At 40.1% G+C, this 20,527-nt stretch overlaps 1 protein-coding gene across 1 annotated transcript in view; it reads right to left on the bottom strand.

The window, feature by feature from the left end:
• Positions 1-20,527, bottom strand: part of FRMD4A (FERM domain containing 4A) — a 313,453-nt gene that overhangs the window by 28,394 nt on the left and 264,532 nt on the right. The window contains exons 16-18 of the mRNA XM_043967592.1: positions 12,855-12,988; positions 6,848-6,970; positions 888-1,116 (exon numbers count right to left, since the gene is read on the bottom strand). Coding sequence (XP_043823527.1) covers positions 888-1,116; positions 6,848-6,970; positions 12,855-12,988 — 486 coding nt within the window. The remainder of the gene's footprint in view (positions 1-887; positions 1,117-6,847; positions 6,971-12,854; positions 12,989-20,527) is intronic.

Raw genomic sequence — 20,527 nt, 5'->3', positions numbered from 1 at the left:
CACTTGACAGTGTCTCCAGAAGAATTCTCTGACTCTTTAAAAAGGATGGTAGTAGGAGGGATTTTTTTGCTTCAGTCAGGGGTCTTTTTATTCTTTGTTTGGCTAAATAAACAGAGTCACCCTCAATATTCCTGGATCTTGGGTCACACTGTTTGAATCACTCAAGGCCGGGGGCAGTAGTGTTGGCAGGGTGGCAACCATGGGGAGCTTGGGTTGTGGGGGTGGTGAAGGGCAGCAGGAAGATCGGGCTATTGGAGTGCTGGAGTGGTACTACACTTTTCAGGACAACAGCTAGTGTTGGCAGGGTGAGCCCTGATTACAGGGCAGTGAAGAAGGTAAAGACAGAGGTATCAAGGAGAGATGGTTGTCATGGTGCCCACCTTGTTGACCCACCCTTCTTCAAAGTTGACAAAGGCTCTGCTCAGAAGTGGGAGGAGAGACCAAAGGACATGAAGGATGTTCTTCACAGCCTTAACTTCAGTCCTCACACCTGAACCTGGTTTGCTAGATCAGGCTGCCTCTGCCTTGGGTAAACGGGCAGAGGAAAAATTCACATCGTAGACCGGCTGGCCTTCTTCACCATAATTTCTCCCAGGGTTAGTAGTTAGTAGAAATAATAATTTGATTTATATAGTTTTCTTTCATCTGTGGATCTGAGAGTACTTTGCTACTCTGATCTAGTCGCAAGCATTAATAACTCTGTTTTATTAAGGGATAAATGAAAGCACCGAGTGGTTAATTTATACGCCTCAGGCCATGCAGGCATGAGGGCTCAGAACCCCCAGCAGAACTTGAGTTCCTAGTTTTCTGGGGTTCTAGCTGATTACATTTCCTACGTGGTTCACACTGATAGAAATTCAGGCCATGAAGAGAGATTGGGCACTGACCATCTATTATTAGTGAAGCCCTCTGTGTGGGTTTCTTCCCAGACTTGATGCGGTTGTCATTGATTGCATTTTCAATTTCTTGCAGTTTCTTCAGTGCATTTAGGTAAGAGGTTTTCCTTTGTTTCTTCAGCTTCTTGCTGACATTGGGGTCACTGGCCAGGCGACGGGCGGCTTCTGTAATCTGCGACTGAATGGCAAACTCCCGTTCCAGGCGCTCCAACTCAGCTTCCTGTGGGAAGAGAAAACAAGGACTCATTCACACAACTAAACTTGAGTGTTTTGGGATACTGAAACAGAAGAACAGCCAAACTACTCTGCAGACTCACTGGAAGATACTTGAGAGGCTGTCTGATCCAAACCCTCATTTTACAGATAAGGAAACTGAGGCCCACATGAATGACCTAGATTGAAGGTAGTAAGCAACACATGGGATTTGACTGACTCCAGAATCAGTGTTTTTTCCACCGTCATTACTAGGTGACAAGAAACAAAACTTTTAACATCAATGGGAACTTGCTTAACATCTTCAATAAGGTGGCCACTATTCCTAAATCTGCAGCATCAGAGTGTCCTGGGCATGTCTCCTTGATTTACTAATTTCCTGTTGTGAGGTGGTGATTTAAAAACATACACACACACACACACACACACACACACACACACACACACACACACACACATATTATTACTGGGGCAGTTGGGTGGCGCAGTGGAGAGCATCAGCCCTGGAGTCAGTAGGAACTGAGTTCAAATTGTAGCCTCAGACACTTACTAGCTATGTAACCCTGGGCAAATCACTTAATCCCAATTGCCTCCAAATTAAAAAAAAAAAATTATACTCCACATCCTATAAGGTTTTGGGACTTCTCAACATCAATTTTGCAGTCTCTTTCAGGGCCTGTAACAACAAAGCCTGGGCGGTAACCATTCCGTTGTGATTTCCTTTTTATTTGTGGTCTAGGATACAGCATTGCTCTAGAGCCCAGCTAGCATTCACAATTGAAATTCTTTCTGTCACTTTGCCAACAAGACATTCATACCCACATGTAAGCTACACTGTCACTTTCATTAGCTGCTCACTACAAGGGGCTGCCCAGACACGATTCACATTACACATGCCTCTCCTCCTGTCAGCCATTTCAGACTTTTCTTCCGCACCTGTTTGTCACGCACAGTTTCTGTCCCTCATATTTAGAGTCCCTCTCTCACAGATCCTTTAGAAGTTTTTCTCCCCATACTCTTCCTTTCCCTGTCCCAACCTTCTGCTCTGACAAACTCTATCCTCAGAGTTTTTTGTTTGTTCGTTCATTCATTCATTCCTGGTCTGCCTTTTGCTGATTTTCAGATGAAGCTTATATGCTTTTAAATGCTATGTGTTCACACCCTCATCAAAGGCACTTACTGAAATGCCCACATTTATATTCTCACTCATGCCCTTTTCCTCACTTTTACATGCCAACACAACTGCCACACCACCTCTTTTGCTGAACCTTGTCACTGCTCCAGCTCAACATTGCCAGCTTTGCTTGAGGTCACATGGAGAGCGGGGTGCAGTGGAAAGAAGGCTGCTTTTGCAGTTGGAAGAACTGAGTAGAGAGATCATGGTGCTGCCAACGGACGTTATTCAGTCTCTTTGGATCTCAGTTTCTTCATATGGATGATGAAGATGCTGAGAACTAGAAGACCTATATAAAGTTCTAAGGTTACTTCTTTATCCTAAGACATAGCCTTTCTTTCAAAGTTACAGGCTTGGGATTCGAACCCAGAGCTTCTGGCTCTTAAGTCCAAATTTTTTCCTACCCTACCACACAGCAGCTATCATATTCCCTCTAAACATTCCTAGTTCCTTCAACCCTTCCTTGACCTATGCTTCTTAATATATTTTTGTTCAACATGTTTTGTACTTGTCATGCTCAAAGTATTTGTGCAACAGGGCTGCACACTCAATTTGATGTCATTAAATCTCCATCCTTCCTGCCTTATTAAACTTGTCTAAGTTGAAAAAGCCCCTTGTGTTTGGTTTCCCTTTACTCCAGTTTCTCCTGTGCGTTCCCAAGCTATTTCATGATGCAAAGGAATAGAAGCAGTTCAAGCTCACGCATCCCCCAATTTCCCTCACTGCCTCCATTCTTGGCCAACCCTAGGGCTTCCACTGTCACTACTGCATTGGAGGGAGGGCAGAAACAATTTTCAGTCTGAGTTTTTCTTCCTTTCTATATACCACTGAGTTCTTACTCCAAACAGCCTCCCACCCCCTACTTATTTTTCTTTAAAATTTTTTGGGGGTGGGACAATGAGGATTAAGTGACTTGCCCAGGGCCACACAGCTAGTAAGTGTCAAGTGTCTGAGGATTTCAAGTCAAGTCCTTCTGAATCCAGGGCTAGTGCTTTATCCACTGTGCCACATAACTGCCTCCTTAAATTTTTAAAATAATGTTTTTTATCTTTTTTTAAGTAACAAAATGTTTTCTCGTACCTCCCCCTACCTCTACCTTAATGAGAAAAAAAAAGAAAGGCAAAACCTTTGTAACAAATATGCATAGTTGAGACAAAATCAATTTCTGCATTGGACATACGAAAAAACCCTGAATCTGTACCCTGATTTCATCATTCTTCTATTTGGAGGTAGGTAGCATGCTTCATCTCAGGTCCAATGGAATTCTGCTCACCCCCTACTTTTGGTCAGGGGAAATAGGTGGCTTAAAGATTTACAACACTTCCCAACTCCTCCTTCCAAATACACATATGCTTTTTGGTTTGTTTGTTTTGTTTTTTGGACAGACCAGAGATAGACTTTAAATGCACAGAGATTGTCTGGTGACCTTCCATACTCTAAGCTCTTTTGGAAATCACTACCCTACGACAGTCATTGTTTCCTTTTGTGCAGGCACATGTGGAATCCTCTAGAGGAAATAATGGGGGCTAAGTCACATGTGCAACCCTCACACTGCTATATGGGCATTTCACAAATATATGTGTGCTCACACGGGGGAGACAAAATTCCTTCGTCCATCTTGTCTGTTAATTCCCCACAGAAAACTCCCAAACTCAGTCAGCCAACTCTGAGGAGCCCCTGTGCTGTCCAGTGTGAAGTGGCTGTTAATCTCAGTGGTGCAGAAAATAACCTTCAGTGTTTGCTGCAATGAGCAGGGCTTCTAATTCAGCTGCTGAATCCAATATACCTTCTGGTACAGGCCACCTGGCCAGACCCTGTAGCCTCCATCAAGGGCAACACATCGGCTTGCTTTTATTTTACTTTAAACTGTGTTAAACTGGAAGTGGGAGAGCAGGAGAGGAAAGGAAGAAGGAAATGAAACTTCTTAGGAGACGACCAGTTGTTAAAGCTCTCCCCAGTGTATTCAGGGGCTCATCACATTGGTTCCATCCAGGGGAGAAGAAAATGAAAGCCGACACACTCTGATGTCTTGAAACAAACAAGTCACCAGAGACAATGACTGTTCTGTGAGTTCTGACTCCAACCTTACAGCTGCTTCAGGGCTGTTATGATAGCTATGGCTCAGGACACTGACCCAGGGATTTGTGGGGAGAGAGCCCAGAACAAACACTGCCTATTAAAGTAAGAAAAACACAAGGCTGAACTCCCTGTATGTACAGTTGACAGCCTGTAGGAAGGAACGGGAAGAAAAATACATTTGACTTAGAAATTTGAAGGAGTCAGACTGGAAAGGTAGTGGGAGGGGGATGGGGGAGGAAATTCTTCCTGTGCTAGAGTGTAAGACATTTGAGGAATGCCAGTCAGCATTTTTTTAAAAAATTAATTTATGAAAAGTTAAAAAAAAACAACCAAAAAAACAAAAACAGAGGAGAGGCAGCATGAATAGAGGATAGAGAGTGGGCCTCAGAGTCCACACCCCCTGGGTTTCAATCCCATGACCTCTTAGTGTCTCAGGCAACTCTCTTAAAGTTGCATAAGAGAGGTCATTTCCTTACCCCGATCTCCCTGAACCAATGAAATCACGAGTTGAGAAGAAAGAAGAGGTCATCTTTGCTGACAAATGAGGAAACAGTGGGGACAAGATGCTGAGAGGAGAGGAAAGGGGACTTATTAAGGAACAACTACCCTTTTGAAGAGCTCTGTTGCTCAGTCAACAAGACCATGTGTAATCATAAGCTATTTTTCTGTATGAGGGCTTAATTTATGTCAAACGTCCCCTTTCACTTTAAAATTCAATATAGACCATTCCTTAGCCGAGCCCAAACCATAGCCCAGTACGAACCCTAGTATTTAGAAGTTACAGAGGCTCCTCAAAGGTCATCTAACAACTTTTAACTGATCCAGAATTCCCTCTAAAACATACTGAAGATGTTCTGTGATAGAGAATCCCCTACCTTATGAAGCAGACTGTCCCATTTTAAGACAATTCGGATTAGAATCAATTCTGATCCCTTTCCCCCTCATAGTAATCCAGAATAAATCTGTCTGCAACTTTTACTTATTTTATTTAACTTCTTACCTCTGGGACAAAATAAAACAAGTTGAATCCATTTTCTGTAGTGACAGTCCTTCAGATGTTTGAAAGCATCAATCAAATATCTTTCTTGACCCCTCCCTTCATAAAAATTTTTTCTCCATGCTAAACATTGAAGTTTAATGATCTTTATAAAGTATGGTGTTTTTTTTTTTTTTTAGGTGAGGCAATTGGGGTTAAGTGACTTGCCCAGGGTCACACAGCTAGTAAATGTCAAGTGTCTGAGGCCAGATTTGAACTCAGGTACTCCTGACTCCAGGGCCGGTGCTCTATCCACTGCACCACCTAGCTGCCCTGGTGTTTTTTTAAAATTGCCTAACCATTATGATCCCTTAGGCATGGTCCAACTTCTTCCGAATTTCAAGAGCTTGCAGACATATTAAAATGCCTTGAGTTGGACCATTGATATCTGAACAGAAAAATCACCATGTCTCTCTTATTTATTTCTCCCTGGTCCCTGGGATAGTCCACCTGCCCTGCAAAATGGTCCGGTAGTAGCCTCACCTGCCCCCCCCCACCCAAGGGTGGATCTGACAAGCAGAGTGAACCCTGAAAACCACAGTCAGTTACATGGATATTTGAGAAGCTGCCATCAGGTGAGGACTGAGGAACCCCTGGCATGGAGGACAGCATTCGCCAAACCCTCAGCAGTTCCATGCTGATCGTTTCTGTGCAGCTGGTGGTTTTGGAAACACATGGCATTTTTTATACATTTTGCAGGAAACCATGTTTGTACAGGTGCTGGAGGTCAGCAATGGATTTCATAGTGGACTCACTAGAGTTGAATGTAGGCTGAGCTGTATATTTATCTCCCACTAATACTTTTTGGCACTCTGAATCTAGAAATTTGGAAGGGATAAAAATTTTATTTCTTGAGAAGACTTTCTTAAAGATTTAAAAACAAGCAAACATAGATCCTGCCAGGTTTTAGCTTGTTGTTGTTCAGTTGTTTCAGTCATGTCTGATCCCATTTGGGGTTTTCTTGGCAAAGATACTGGAGTGGCTTGCTGTTTCCTTCTCCGGCTCATTTTACAGGTAAGGAAAATGATGCAAATAGAGTTAAGTGACTCACCCAGTGTCTGAGGCCACATTTGAACTCGGGTTTTCCTGACTCTAGGGCCAGTGCTCTGTCCCCTAGCTTCTTAAACTGAATGTGGGGGGTCACAAAAAAATCTGACAACAGTAAAAGGTTATGTATGCCTATTTTAGATACTTATATATCCGGAGTCGCATAAAAATTCCTTGGTGAAAAGGGGTGACAAGTGGAAAAAGTTTAAGAAGACCTGATCTATCCACCTGGGGATAAGTTGTGGGGAGGAGAAATTCTGGCCTTAAGTAGGAATGAATGAATTATTATTGAGGATATGGAAAGTATAAGGAGCAGTTGTTGCTCAAACTTTGTACAGTGTGAATGTTCAGAAAAATTCAGATAATGTTAGATAATCCAAGTACTAAAAGTAAAGGGCTCACCTCTCCTTTGGGCAGTATTTTCTGTTCATCTAGTTTGAAGGCAGTACCTATTCTTCTTCGAACAATGGGTGGTTCCTCCCCTGGATCCAAGGGATATTCTCTTGGTAGTTTCCCTGTAAGCTCCTGTATACATGAAAAACCATTAGTAGAGGCAAGAAGCATAGGTATTGGAGATATATATCTCTATATGTGAATATACAGATATATATGTATACACACAAACTCATATGTTCTAAGACAAACACAGGCACACATTCACTCACCCTTCTCAATTCATAATCTTGGAATGCTTAACATCAATAGATATGCCTAATGGGACAGTTGTATTTTAATTAAGGTCTATACAAATACTCTTTGCCTTGCAAGAAAGATGCATTCCGTGACCCTGGGCAAGTCACTTAACCCCAATTGCCTCACCAAAAAAAAAGAAAGATGCATTCCAGAACCGTAAGTTCCAAAATAAATTTCCATAAAGTTAATAATTTCTCCAATGACTTGCATTAAAAAATCAAAGGGCAGCTGTTCCTACATGAAAAAAAAAATTCCTAATGGATTGAACTGGAAATTTGGGGGGGGGGAATGAAGGTTCACAGGCCTTGTAACAGTGGTGAGGTTTTCCAGCCCATTGAGAGCTCTATGTAACTTCTCCCAACTCAGGGGTTCTCTTTGACTCCTTCCCACCTCAAGCAATCTTTTGCAAGACCATGGGTAGGGATTCCTCTCATGCTTTGGTTCACAGTGCCTAGAATTTAGTTCTCCTCCCTTGATCAGAGTTTATGAAATGTCTGATATAGTTTAACTGCTATAGGAGACTTTGCTAAGGAGGTGCTTGTTATTTACTATATGGCATATTTTCTGCTTGAAAATTCCATATAGGTGAGGGCTTCAGGTTCTATAAAATGAACTTGTTTTCCCAATCCTGTGAGCTTAAAATTCCATAAAAGTTCATTTACAAAATATAATAGTTACATGTTGGCATGTACCTCTGAACAATAAATTAATAAATAGATAACTTAAGTGTGCCCAGGAGGATGGATATATATGGACAAAGTCCTAAAGAAATCAGCTGAACTTAAAAGAAGCTAGATTGTACATAAGTAATAATTTGAATGAGAACAGCTAGGAGGCGCCATAGTGCACAGAGTGCTGAGCCTGGAATCCAGAAGACTCCCTGAGCTCAAATCCAACCTTAGACACTTACTAGCTGTGTGACCCTGGGCAAATCATATTAATCCTGAATTCCTCCAAAAAAAAAAGAAGAGAGGGAAGGGGAGGGGAGGGGAGAGGAGGAGGGAAGAAGACAAGACAAGACAAGAGGAGAAGAGAACCCCAAATGGGGTTACAAAGAGTCGGACACAGGGGCAGCTAGGTGGCGCAGTGGATAGAGCACCGGCCCTGGAGTCAGGAGTACCTGAGGTCAAATCCGGCCTCAGACACTTAACACTTACTAGCTGTGTGACCCTGGGCAAGTCACTTAACCCCAATTGCCTCACTAAAAAAACCAAAACAAACAAACAAACAAAAACCAAAAACCAAAAAAAAAACCAGAGTCGGACATGAAACATGATTCAACAACAAAAAGAATTTGACTAGAGTTAGGAACTGGAGAGGTGAAACTTCCTCTACCAATGCAGAACTACTACTTCTAGCCTTAGAGAGTTCTCTAGAGCAGGGCTTCTTTAACCTTTTCCCCCTCTCAACCCCTTTTCACCCAAGACATTTTTATATGGTCCCAGGCATAAAGGAATATAAAAGAGGTATACATAACCTCTTACTGTTGCCAAATTTTTCGCGATCCCCACATTCAGTTACATGACCTCATGTTGGCTTGAGACCCGCAGTTTAAGAAGCTTTGTCCTAAAGCACTGAGAAATAAGGGATTTGCCAGGGTCACACAACATGTGCTGGAGGTGGGACCTGAACCCAAAGCCCCTTGCTTCCAAGGCTGCTTCTGTATTTAGTGACTACACTATGCTGCCTTATGAGAATATGAATAGAAATCAGAAATACAATTGACATGAGTGACAAACTCCTTTTAATTTCTTTGCAATAAGTATGTGTGTATGTATCTAAAAATAGTGTTCTGAAAGAATCCAAAGGGCAGAACAATTCCAAATGGTCAGGCTACAGGTACTACCCCACCCTGAGGCAGTCAGATGGCCTTCCCTCCTTCCCTGGTTTTTGGTCACTGATTAATAAGCTCCCACCATTTTCTTCAGTGTAAACAATTATAGAGTACAATTTTGTTGTTGCCATTGTTGAGTTGTTTCAGTCCTGTCTGACTCTTTGTGACCCCATTTGGGGTTGTCTTGGCAGAGATATTGGAATGGCTTGCCCTTTTCTTCTCCAGCCCATTTTACAGATGAGGAAACTGAGGCAAATAGGATTAAGTGACTTGCCCAGGGTCACACGGCTGGTAAGCGTCTGAGGCCACACTTGAACTCTGGAAGATGAGTCTTCCTGACTCCAGGGCTGGGATTCTATCCACGGTGCCATCTAGCTGTCCCTACCTGTATAGTACAATAGCCAACTATTTTGACACACGGTACTCTGTGTACTTCTGTTTCCCTTTTTAAAAGGAAGGTAAAGTTTTGATGTCTTTAAAGTAGCTTTTACATAAGAATTACCATTTGCTTATTCCACAAAATGTTTTACTATTGCCCTGAGATCCTGTCTAGAAATAGCACAATACCAAGCTCTACTTTAGAGGGTTTTTTTTCTTTCATTTTGGCTTGAAACATCCAAGGAGAAATATAAAAATTATTAAAACTGTCACTAACTCATGACTCAAAATGATGACCATGACAAATTTTTTTTTTTAAGTAGTCTTGGGGCAGTTAGGAGGCACAGTGGATAGAGCACTGGCCCTGGAGTCAGGAGGACCTGAGTTCAAATCCAGCCTCAGACACTTAACACTTACTAGCTGTGTGACCCTGGGCCAGTCACTTAACCCCAGTTGCCTCACTCCCCTCCCCCCCCCCCCAAAACAGTAGTCTTCTATTCAGCTTAACATAACTTTTTAGATTCAAGGTCTGTGGCCAAAATTTAATCTGAATAAATAACAAAGTAACCAAAAAGAAAGAGCAATTTGATGCTGCTGTTGTGGATGCCTTTCCCAAGCTACCTTCATTACAGTATGTGGAACTTTCTCACTCACTCTCTTTATGGCTACATAGTTGACGCAGGAAATTCATAGCAATTTTTAATATTCTGAGTGGAATACAAAATATGTATTTTATAGACAAACAAGAGAATACCATTGGTGAAAGGGAGGCTTTTGCCAATAAAAATGAAACAGTGAACTTAGTAGAATTATGGGTGGGGTGGAGGGTTAGTTATTTTTTTCTTCTTTATTCAATTTCCTAGTGTCAAAGTTATAGGAAGCTAGAAATTTGGGGGAAGGGTGGTAGTGGAAGGCAATATCTGACCTGAAATGGACACCTGGATTCAAGTGTAGACATCACCACTTATTGCCTGCATGTCATTTAAACTCACTGAGAGACTTAGTTTCCTTCTCCATGAAAACTGTCATTTGCTCTGGTTCTTTTGGGGTCTGTTATAATGGAGATCGTTCTGCCTTGCTTTAAATCCTACGATTCCTCTAATAGATTTCAAAATGTATTTGAATCCTTTAAAAAACATCATGATGTTAGATTTTATTTTTATTTCAGAAAAAAAATTCTCAAAATTATATTTTTTGTTCGAGTTGATGTAATTATCATGTGATACTGTTAGTTAAAGTCTGGATTATTACAAAACTATTTTCATTAACATTTTATTTAATACTCTAATATTTCATTATTATTCATAATAAATTAACAATAAAATAAATTAATCATTTAATAATAGTGTTTATTAAATATTGTAAATTCTAGGAGGGCAAAGACTGTCCTTTAAAATGTCTATCTCCCTAGAGAGCATTCATTATGGGTGAGAATTTTGCTACTCAAAATTTTTTGAAAAACTAATGTTAAAAATCATTTTAACCTGTAATTTGAAATATATATATATGTATATAAATTTCACATAAAAATAAAATAAAATGTGTATCTTCCACTGAATCAAGCCCAGTGTCTTGCATATAGTCGGTAAAAAGGTCTGTTAAAGTCTATCACATGAGATAATGCAAGTGGAAGGCAATGTTTTGCAAACTGAAATGCTATACAAGTGTGAGGTCACATTCTTGCCATCATCATAACATGAGAAGGCAACCAATTCTAAAAAAGTTCCTGATTTTTGCAGAAGTGGAAGGCACTACTGTATTAGACAGTTTCAAATGCAAAACAAGGCTTTAAAAATCCATTTATTAAAGACACATAGTAGACCTGTTAGCTTAAAAGAATACTTTCTATACTTTATAAAAATGTTTCCTGATATTTACAATCTCACATAGCACATCTGTGGCCAGGCCCTGTGCTTTCCCAAGATTTGAAATGGATTTGTATTAATATGGTCCTGCTTTGTGCAGACTCTAGTTTAAATCAATCCAGACCATAATTAAGCGAAGGAAAAATGTAATATGATCTCAGTCTATGGCCCCCTTGTTTCATTCTTCCTGCTGTAAGCCATTATTATTTGGCGGGGGGAAGGGGGGGCGGCAGCAGGGAAGCACGTCTCTTTCAACCAAGGCTGAAATCCCATTTGTGCTTTCCTAGTCTGGACTCTTTACCCCTTGTAATGTGGGAGTGCACACACATAAAACACATGCACACATACAGAACACTCACATACACCCTCTCTTTCCCCTCCCCACATATATCATATACTTTATATTTCAAAACGACATCTATAGAAATGCTCAGAAATAGTCATGGAATGGAAGATGAGGCAGAGGTGGACATGCAGAAGCACTGGCAAGGGACTTTAGCAGGCTCCAAATCCCAATGAGCTGTGAAATGATGAGTGTGCACAATTGGCTTGGATAAAGACTGCTTTGTTAATTAAAAAAAAATAGCAGTGGGCAAACTTTGTTGAAAGAAGGAAAGAAAGAAAGGAAGAAAGGAAGGAAGAAAGAAAGACAATACTTCACATGTATAGGCTTTTGGATTTACAAAATGCTTTCTTCACAACAACCCTGTGAGTGCAAGTATTAGCATCCCCATTTTACAGATGAGGAGGCTGGGGCTCAGGGAACTTAAGTGACTTGCCCAAGGTCACACAGCCAGTAAGTGACAGAGCTGGGATTCCAACCCAAGTCTTCTGAATCCAAGTCCGGTGCTCTTTCCAGAAAAAAAGGAAGGAAGGACAGAAAGAAAGAAGGAAGGAAGAAAAGAAGAAAGAGGAAGGAAGGAAGGAAGGAAGGAAGGAAGGAAGGAAGGAAGGAAGGAAGGAAGGAAGGAAGGAAGGAAGGAAGGAAGGAAGGAAGGAAGGAAGGAAGGAAGGAAGGAAAGGAAGGAAGGAAGAAAGGAAGAAAGGAAAGAAAGAGAAAGAAAGAGAAAGAGAAAGAAAGAGAAAGAGAGAAAGAAAGAGAGAGAAAGAAAGAGAGAGAGAAAGAAAGAGAGAGAAAGAAAGAAAGAAAGAAAGAAAGAAAGAAAGAAAGAAAGAAAGAAAGAAAGAAAGAAAGAATTAACAAAACTCAAACCCAGGAGGCTAAGGGGATTTATGCATTAAGTGAAAACACTGATTTCCCCTTTCACCCCCAACCTAACCTTTCAATAGGAAATATGATTTAAATTTATCCTATTTTCAGACCAATACAAACCATAACAATATCATATTCAGGCAGTCACAAACTCTTGGCAGAAGCCATCCATTCGCTGGACTCTAGAGTGTGATACTATTTAAGACTTAGGAGGCAACAAATGCAACAAGTTTTGGTGTGGTTCATTAACTTCCGGCCATTTTTCAATAGAAGCCTTGAGTGTCTCTGGAGGATTCTCACTAGTGCTTATGTCCTTCCCACCACTCCCCCTCTCTCCCACCAGATGTGTTTCTGAATACACATTCATGCACAGCCCAGTGTTCCAAGGCTGCCCATTGCCCATTTGCCAAGATTCCCATTGCCTACCGCTTCTCGAAGACACAGTTTCTTCAGCTCCTCCAGTCGCTGGCGGAGTGTCTCCTCCAGAGCTTCCTGCCTGGATTTCAACGCAGCCAGCATGTCCTTCTTGGCAGACTGAGAGCTATCTGACTCCTGGGAACCTATCAATAAACATTGGTGTTACTAGGCTGGCTGACAATGGGACACACATCTGGAATACTCATGAATTCCACTGCAGCCCCCACTGTGGCTATGAGATAAACCCTCATAATCAAGAGAGTATGAAGTGAAACAGGTGCTGCAAGAGCTGGATTTGTGTTGAGTGAGATCTCAGTGCTTAGCCAGGCGGCAGAACAGGTGGAAGACTTAATAATTTCAGCAAGTTTATCTTTCCTTAGAGGTGCCATACACTAAATAACCTCATCATCAAATTTCAGTGGAACTTAGAGAGCTAAGGCAACGTTGGAAAGAGTTCAAGTGACATCATCGTCATGGCTAACACATAGTGCTAATATATGTGCTGGGCACTGTGCTAAATGCTTTACATTTATCAATCATCTGATTCTCACAACAACCCTGTGAGGTAGGAGGTATTATTATTCCTATTTTATGGAACAGGAAACCACAGCCAACTTGTCCAGTGTCACATAGCTAGTAAGCATCTGAGGCTTGTTGTTGTTTGTCCTTCATTCTCGTAGAGGACCATGACCTCAGGGTGATGCCATGACTTGTAGTGAATTGGATTTAAGTGAGAGTGGACTATACAAGGTCACCAACCTCACTCTCTCCCCTCCAGAGCCATTTGGGTCCAGTGGCATGATATTTATCAGCATGACCAGAGATAGCCCCAGATGTTTAAGACAATGACTTGCCCAGGGTCACACAGCTAGTGTCTGAGGTGAGATTTGAACTCAGGTTCTCCCAACTTCAGGACCTGTGCTCTATCCACTGTGCCACCAGGCTGCCCCTAAGTATCTGAGGCAGGATTTGAACTAAAGACTTCCTGACTCCAGGCACAGCCAGCACTCTACCCATCGCACTATACTACCTACCTAGCTGCTCCAGTTAATATCAGTTATCATTATACATATTTTCAAATTTTTCTAGGATACTAATATGAATATGGAAGGTTCAAAGGATTTTGAGTTTGAAAAGATCACAAGATCATAGGATCATTGATTTCAAAATGGAAGGGACGTTTGTGATGTTTCCAACCCCTCTTTTTATAGATGGGGTTGAGACCAAGAGAAGTTAAATGACTTGTCCAAAAAGGTGAAGAAGCAGAGGCAAGATTCAAACCTATGTCTTCTGATTCCAAAAACAATGCTCTTTCCTCGATAACACCCTGTCTCTTAAGAGGAAAACGAATTGACAGCAGGAGGGATTAGAAAATATATTTCAGAATGTTTTTTAGACAAGGGAATGTATTTGCTTTAAGCAAACTGTAGAACCTGCTGAGGCAGGTGAATAAGGCAGATGTGAGAATATTTTACATATGCAAATAATCTTCCTACCATGCTTTTAGTCCATAGCAGTGCCAGAAATGGTGTGTGTTCCTGTGTATGTCATGAACAGGAGCACACAATCAAGAGCACAGTGTTTGTGTTCAATGAAGTCTAAAGATCATATCCAAGAGTAAGACAGTATTCATTCCTGGAATGGGCCATTTCTGATGTTGCTTCCACCAATGGTGAATAGAAAATCACAGAATCAGAGAGGAAAAGGACTTTCATCCTTCTGCACATCGCAGTACCCAAACCAATCCATAAAAATAGGAATCTGCTCTTGTACTTAAAATCACTTGACACTCTACCTCTCCTAACAGTAATGAACTCCAGTGTCTCTTGAGCCATAGAGTTAGGCAGTTAATTCATCACCTAAAGCCTCCCACTGAGATTTGGGCATATTTCATTCTTTTTATGCCCTGTTCGGACTGAAATCGAATAGCTATTCATTGTCAAGGTATCCTCTATATATGTTGTTGTTATTTGGTCGTTTTAGTTGTGTCTGATTCTTCATAACCCAACTTGGGGTTTTCTTGGCAGAGATACTGGAGTGGTTTGCTACATCCTTCTCTGGCCATTTTACAAATGAGGACACTGAGGCAAATAGGGTTAAGTCACTTGCTCAGGGTTACACGACAAGTAAGTGTCTGGGGCCAGATTTGAACTCAGAAAGATGGGTCTTCCTGGCTTCAGGCCCCCTAACTGCTCTTCTACATTTGTCTTGCACATAATGTCCCTTTAATAAATACTTGATGAATAAATGAATGGTGAATGCCATATACTTGAAGAGAATTATTAAGTTTCTTCTTAGTTTTATTCCTTTTGAGTAAATAACCCTTTAGTCTTTGCTTGTAGAAATTGTGTCTTAGTTGTAACCATTCATTTTTTTTCTCTTCTGGATCATCTTTAGGTCTTCTCTGTCATGCTTCAACTGTATGTCCCCAAACTGAATACAGTTCTCTTGTGGAAACTTAACCAATGAGTAGAAAATGGTTACCTTGTGGTTCCTCTGATGTATATTTGTGTTTAGGTTTGCTGCTATGACAATCTGTTGTTGCTCTGGAGTTTCCCTGCATTTGACCCATAGCACCACTCAGAAGATGTATGTGTCTTGGGAGGGGTGGGAAGGGAAGGCATGAGGATGCTTGTAAAAAGCCAGCCATCTTGTATTAGTACAGGTTTTTCTTCCTCCCTAACTGAATTATGTTGTATCTAACAGTGCTGCACTGCATTACATCCTGTATATGTCTGTCTAATTTCCCAATTTGGTCAGGTCATTTTGTATCTTAATTTAGTTTTCTAAGGTAATAGCTACCAATCAAAGTTGATGATCCCAGAAAATTTAATGATTATGTCCTCTACATCATCATTTAAGAGCATAATATTATATGCAAAATGCTACTAGGTACTCATTTTTTATAAACTCCAACCAAAAGAGACTAAGAGATCCAAGCCAAAGGAGATTAAAGTAATATTGACTCCAAAGGAAATTCATCTCTTTTTTCACTCTATGACTAACCTCTTAATGGAGAATGATGATTTCTTAAGGTAAATGTGAACTCAATTTTTGATCAAAACCAACATAAATCATAATAATATTAGGCTGAGGGAGGTCTATAATCTTAGTATAATGATAGACCATTCATTCTGGTGTCTACTATGGGAAGACTTAAGACTTGGTCAGCACCAATTGCCAAAGGCTAAAATGGTTAATTAATGCTAATTAAATTATTATTACTTTGCAACTCAACCTTACCAAATGCCAAGAATACATGTGCCAATGAAAGATTTGAGTACTTGTGTGGGTGCAGTGGAAGTCTCATGAAACTCTATTAGTTTCTGGCTCTTTTCTCCAGGGCTCCTTGATGAGCATTCCAGAGCTGTAAAGAGGAATTCCAGCACCCAGAGTAAATTCAGTTGCTCTGGGTTTATGGGAAGAGGAGAGGTTCTGAAGTGTGTGTGTGTGTGTGTGTGTATGTGTGTGTGTGTGTGTGTGTGTGGCAGGGGGGAGAGTTTTGGTGCATTACTGAGACACAATTGACATAGATTATGGAAAACAAAAAGTTAAAGATCTAGGTAGGCTAGGTTTTTGAAGGTAGAAGATGTTAGGATGGAGAAGACTGTGAAGTAGGTACTGAACTTAATAGAAAAGAGGTTATTAACTTCTCTCATCCTCAGTTTCCTTATCTGTAAAGTATTCAACTTGAAGGCTTTTAGTCTTACTTTTAGCTCTAAATCTGTTATTTCCCATTTTTCAGAGAAGGAAATAGAGTCAGAGAGAATAAAGGACTTACTTATGGTCACTCAGTCAGTAAGTGTCACAGTCAGGACTTTTTAGCACTCAAATCCCTTCTGATTTCAGATCTAGCATTCTTCTCACTATGCCCACATTGCTTCTTATAATTCTATATATGTTCTGGGAATATGTTTTGCATGACTGCACATGTGTAGCTGATGTCAAATTGCTTGCCTTCTCAATGAGGGAGGGAAGGTAGTGAGGGAGGGAGAGAATTTGGTACTCAAAATTTTAAAAAACAAATGTTAAAAATTATTTTACTTGTAATTGGGGGAAAATCAGAAAAAATTTAAAAATAATTATATATTCAAATAACTGAAACTGTAAAGGTTAATTTTCTTTTGCTAAGTAAAAATGAGATACATCACTATATGATACAGAGAAATAGAACATTTTACCAAGTCATATTTACTGGCTGTAGTCCTACTTCTCCAAGAATAGGAACCTCAAAAAGAAAGCAAAAAAAGGCACAAGAATTCAAGAATTCACTTGTACTATTTACTTCTAAGGAAAGTCACCATTAGGTCATTGGAAATCATTTCAACTAAGGATAAGTGGTCTGTTCTATGTCCCATCATTCTTAGCTGTGACTGTTTCCTTGACAATGCAGGAGGATTAAGACCCATCTACTTCTCCTGCTGTAAACCTTTTGCCTACTGAGCTTAGCCTTACTACCTAAAAACCACAAACTTGTATTCATGTATAGTCAACTCTTAGGAATCCATGCCAATGTGGGACAGGAAAAGCATGGAAAGATTCAATCTGCAAATAATGATACAACATCATTTTAACCTATAACTTTTTCTTTTCCACTAATCCTTTTATTAATGATATGTCCTAATTTAAATTTACCCCCTTTTTATTTCTCACCCCTTCCTTTATATCTCTGGTCTTAGTACAATGCCTGGCACATAGTAGGCATTTAATAAATGCTTGTTGACTGAGTCTTTTTCTGATCTTAGTGGGGAAGCTATTGAAAGTACCAAGGCATTAAAAATTTCAATTCAATTCAACAAGCCTTTTATTGAATACTTACTATGGATGAGGAATAGTGTGGGGTATAGACATGAATATAACAAAGACCCTGTCCTGAAGGAGCTTACAATCTAGTGGGAAATATAGGAAATCATATACACATAAACACACACATACATACACACATGACATAGTGTAGAAATACCCTAGGAGTTATATAAACTGCTATGGAAGCCCAGGGGGAAAGCAAGATTATTTCTATTTGATGGCTTTTGGGAAGCTAGGTATATAAAGGAAATAGCACTGGACCTGGGCTTTGAATGAATAATGGGCAAACTTTCAATAATATAGGCAGAGCAAAGGCATGGAGGAGAAAAAGTACAGGATGTTTTCAGGGGATGAGTAGTGAGTGTAGTTTGGCTAGAGTTCAGAATGCATGAAGTGGGGATAAAGTTGAAAAGGTAGCTTGGGTCCAGATTGTGGAAGATCATGCTAAATTTAGGTTTTGTTTTATATTGAATAGGCCATGTGTGTGTGTGACAGGAGGGGGGGGAGAGAGAGAGGGGGGGGGGAGAGAGGTGGGGAGGGAGAGAGAGGTCACTGAAGATTCCTGGGGTCAGAGGGAGAATAATAAAATCAGAAAATATAGGCTAAAGAAAAGTATAAGAAAAGGAACCAAGGAATAGGAACATTTTATCAGTCAAGTATTAATAAGTAATCCATATGTATAAATTATTATATGGATGATATGATATTTAAAAAAACACTTCAAGGAGCTATCTAGAGAGTCTCAAAATATATTCATAAAAGAAAACTGTCTAAGCCAGTATATATTCTACCCATGTATGGTAGGTAAGTCAGAGAATACATTCCATAAAAAGAAAGCAATCCAAAGCAGTAGTCAACCCATTTATGCCTTGGTAAATCTGCCTTAAGTTCATGGAATTTGAGTGAATTGCCCAGTCATGTAACGAGTTAAGTGCCAGGGGTAGGATTTGAACCTAGGTCTTTCTGATTCCAAGTTCAGCACCTTATTTACTGTGTTAGGCACTTCTAGTGCACCATAATAAATATCAGGAAGCATATAATTAATGATAAATGAGCAGTACAAATATGTTTTAGGAAAACTTAGAGGAAGAGAAATCTTTGTTGAAATGGACAATGTCTGAAAATCAAGACCTTCCAATATGTTATTTATATGAAAGTCAGTGAAACTGAGTCTTACGTACTGACTCTGATGAAAGCAACAATGCCTTACACACACTGAGTTTTCAATAAATATTTTTTCATTTGATTTGAAGGATACCAGATGAAAAAAAAAATCCATCCATGCTTTTAGTTATCCTCATAATCAAATTGGATCGATAGCTGATCCAAATGATTTCACAGAAAATGAAAATTGGATCATGGTAAAAAAAAAATTATCTCAAATCAGTAAATTTTTTTTTAGACATGGTTAGAGGGTAGTAAAATGACTTACCCAAAGTTAGACAGTCATTATGAACAATACCCATGACATGCATAGCTGAGGAATGAGAAAAGAACCCAACTAGTTCTCCCATCTTCCAGGCAGAACTGCCTCCAAAGCTGTTATTTTGTTGGTCTTCAGCTGACGTCCAGCTAGGGCAGCTTTCGCGCCAGTGGGCGGTCTGATTCACTGGGTCCGGATGTTAAGAGAACACCAGCAAGCACAAACAACAGCTCTCTTCCTGGACCATTGAACAAATAGAAGGATATCCTCATTCAAAGAGGACAGAGAAATGTGCTCCTCTCTTTCTAAAGCTGCTGAGTTACTCAGCACAGGATATGAGCATGCATCCTGGAGGAGAAGATTGTTGCTCATCAGGAATTTCTGCTCATCTATTTGATGAAACCGTGCTGATTGGCTCAGTGATTTCAACATAGAGAAGGAATGCTTCTCTCTATGAATGCAAGGGGGAAAAAACTAAACAAACTCAAGAAGAAAGAAATCTGTTGCCTGAAAGGCAAGGGAAGGAAATGGCCATCTGTTTGCTTAGGCCTTTGGTAAATAATCATTAGAAAAGGAGTCTTACAGTAGACCAATGGTGTGGGGGAAAGTTTTGGCATATGAAGAAAAAACACTTTTGAAAGACTGAATTTCTTTAATGGAAAAAACTGGACACTCATTTCCCATTCAAAATCCATTATTTATCCCTTTCACAAAGGTGAACTCAAAGGCAATATGAGCTGATCAAACATAACAGACTATATTGAGTCTAAACATGGCATTTCTGAAGGTCATTATCAAGGCATCTTCTCTAAGAATTAAATGGGGCCTTTAACAAGAATATTGGTATATGTTAGGCTATTTAGATTCTAAGTCAAGCCTAGAAAACCCTCCATCAGATTCCTAAAGTCCTTTAGTGTGAAAGTTTACATGAAAGTACAACGAAAAGGGGAAGTCTTGGGAAAACAAACAAGCCTTTTGTGAGCAATATAAGGTTTGTTTGTTTTCTAGACGATCTGTGGCTCAGTAGCATCTACACTAGAGGATGGGTACAAGAAATAGTCTAATGGATCTTCTTGTTTCCACTGTCTCCCCTCTCCAACTCATATTTCAACCTGCTACCATACTTATCTTCCTAATGCATGGGTATGGTTATAGCTTTCCTCTGCTAAAAACCCTTCAATAGTTTCCTATTTGTGGCCTAGTAAATAAAGTTTAAATTCTTTGATCTGGTACTTTAAGGCCCTCCAGAATTTAGAAGGACACCCTACCTTTCAAGCTTTATCTTATAGTATATGTCCTCTTCCTCCTCCTCTCAGAATTTCTTTTTTCCCTGAGTTTTCACGACACTAATCTCTTCTTATACTTCTACCTTTCTGACCATTCTTTCTCAGGCCCCTTTACTGCATCATCAGCCATGTCCCACCCATTCTGCAAGGGTGTATGTACCTCAGGG

Source organism: Dromiciops gliroides, chromosome 5 (genome assembly GCF_019393635.1).
Source record: "Dromiciops gliroides isolate mDroGli1 chromosome 5, mDroGli1.pri, whole genome shotgun sequence".
Classification (NCBI taxonomy): domain Eukaryota; kingdom Metazoa; phylum Chordata; class Mammalia; order Microbiotheria; family Microbiotheriidae; genus Dromiciops; species Dromiciops gliroides.
Note: the sequence above shows the minus strand (reverse complement) of the source record. Positions and strands in the feature narration are given on the sequence as shown.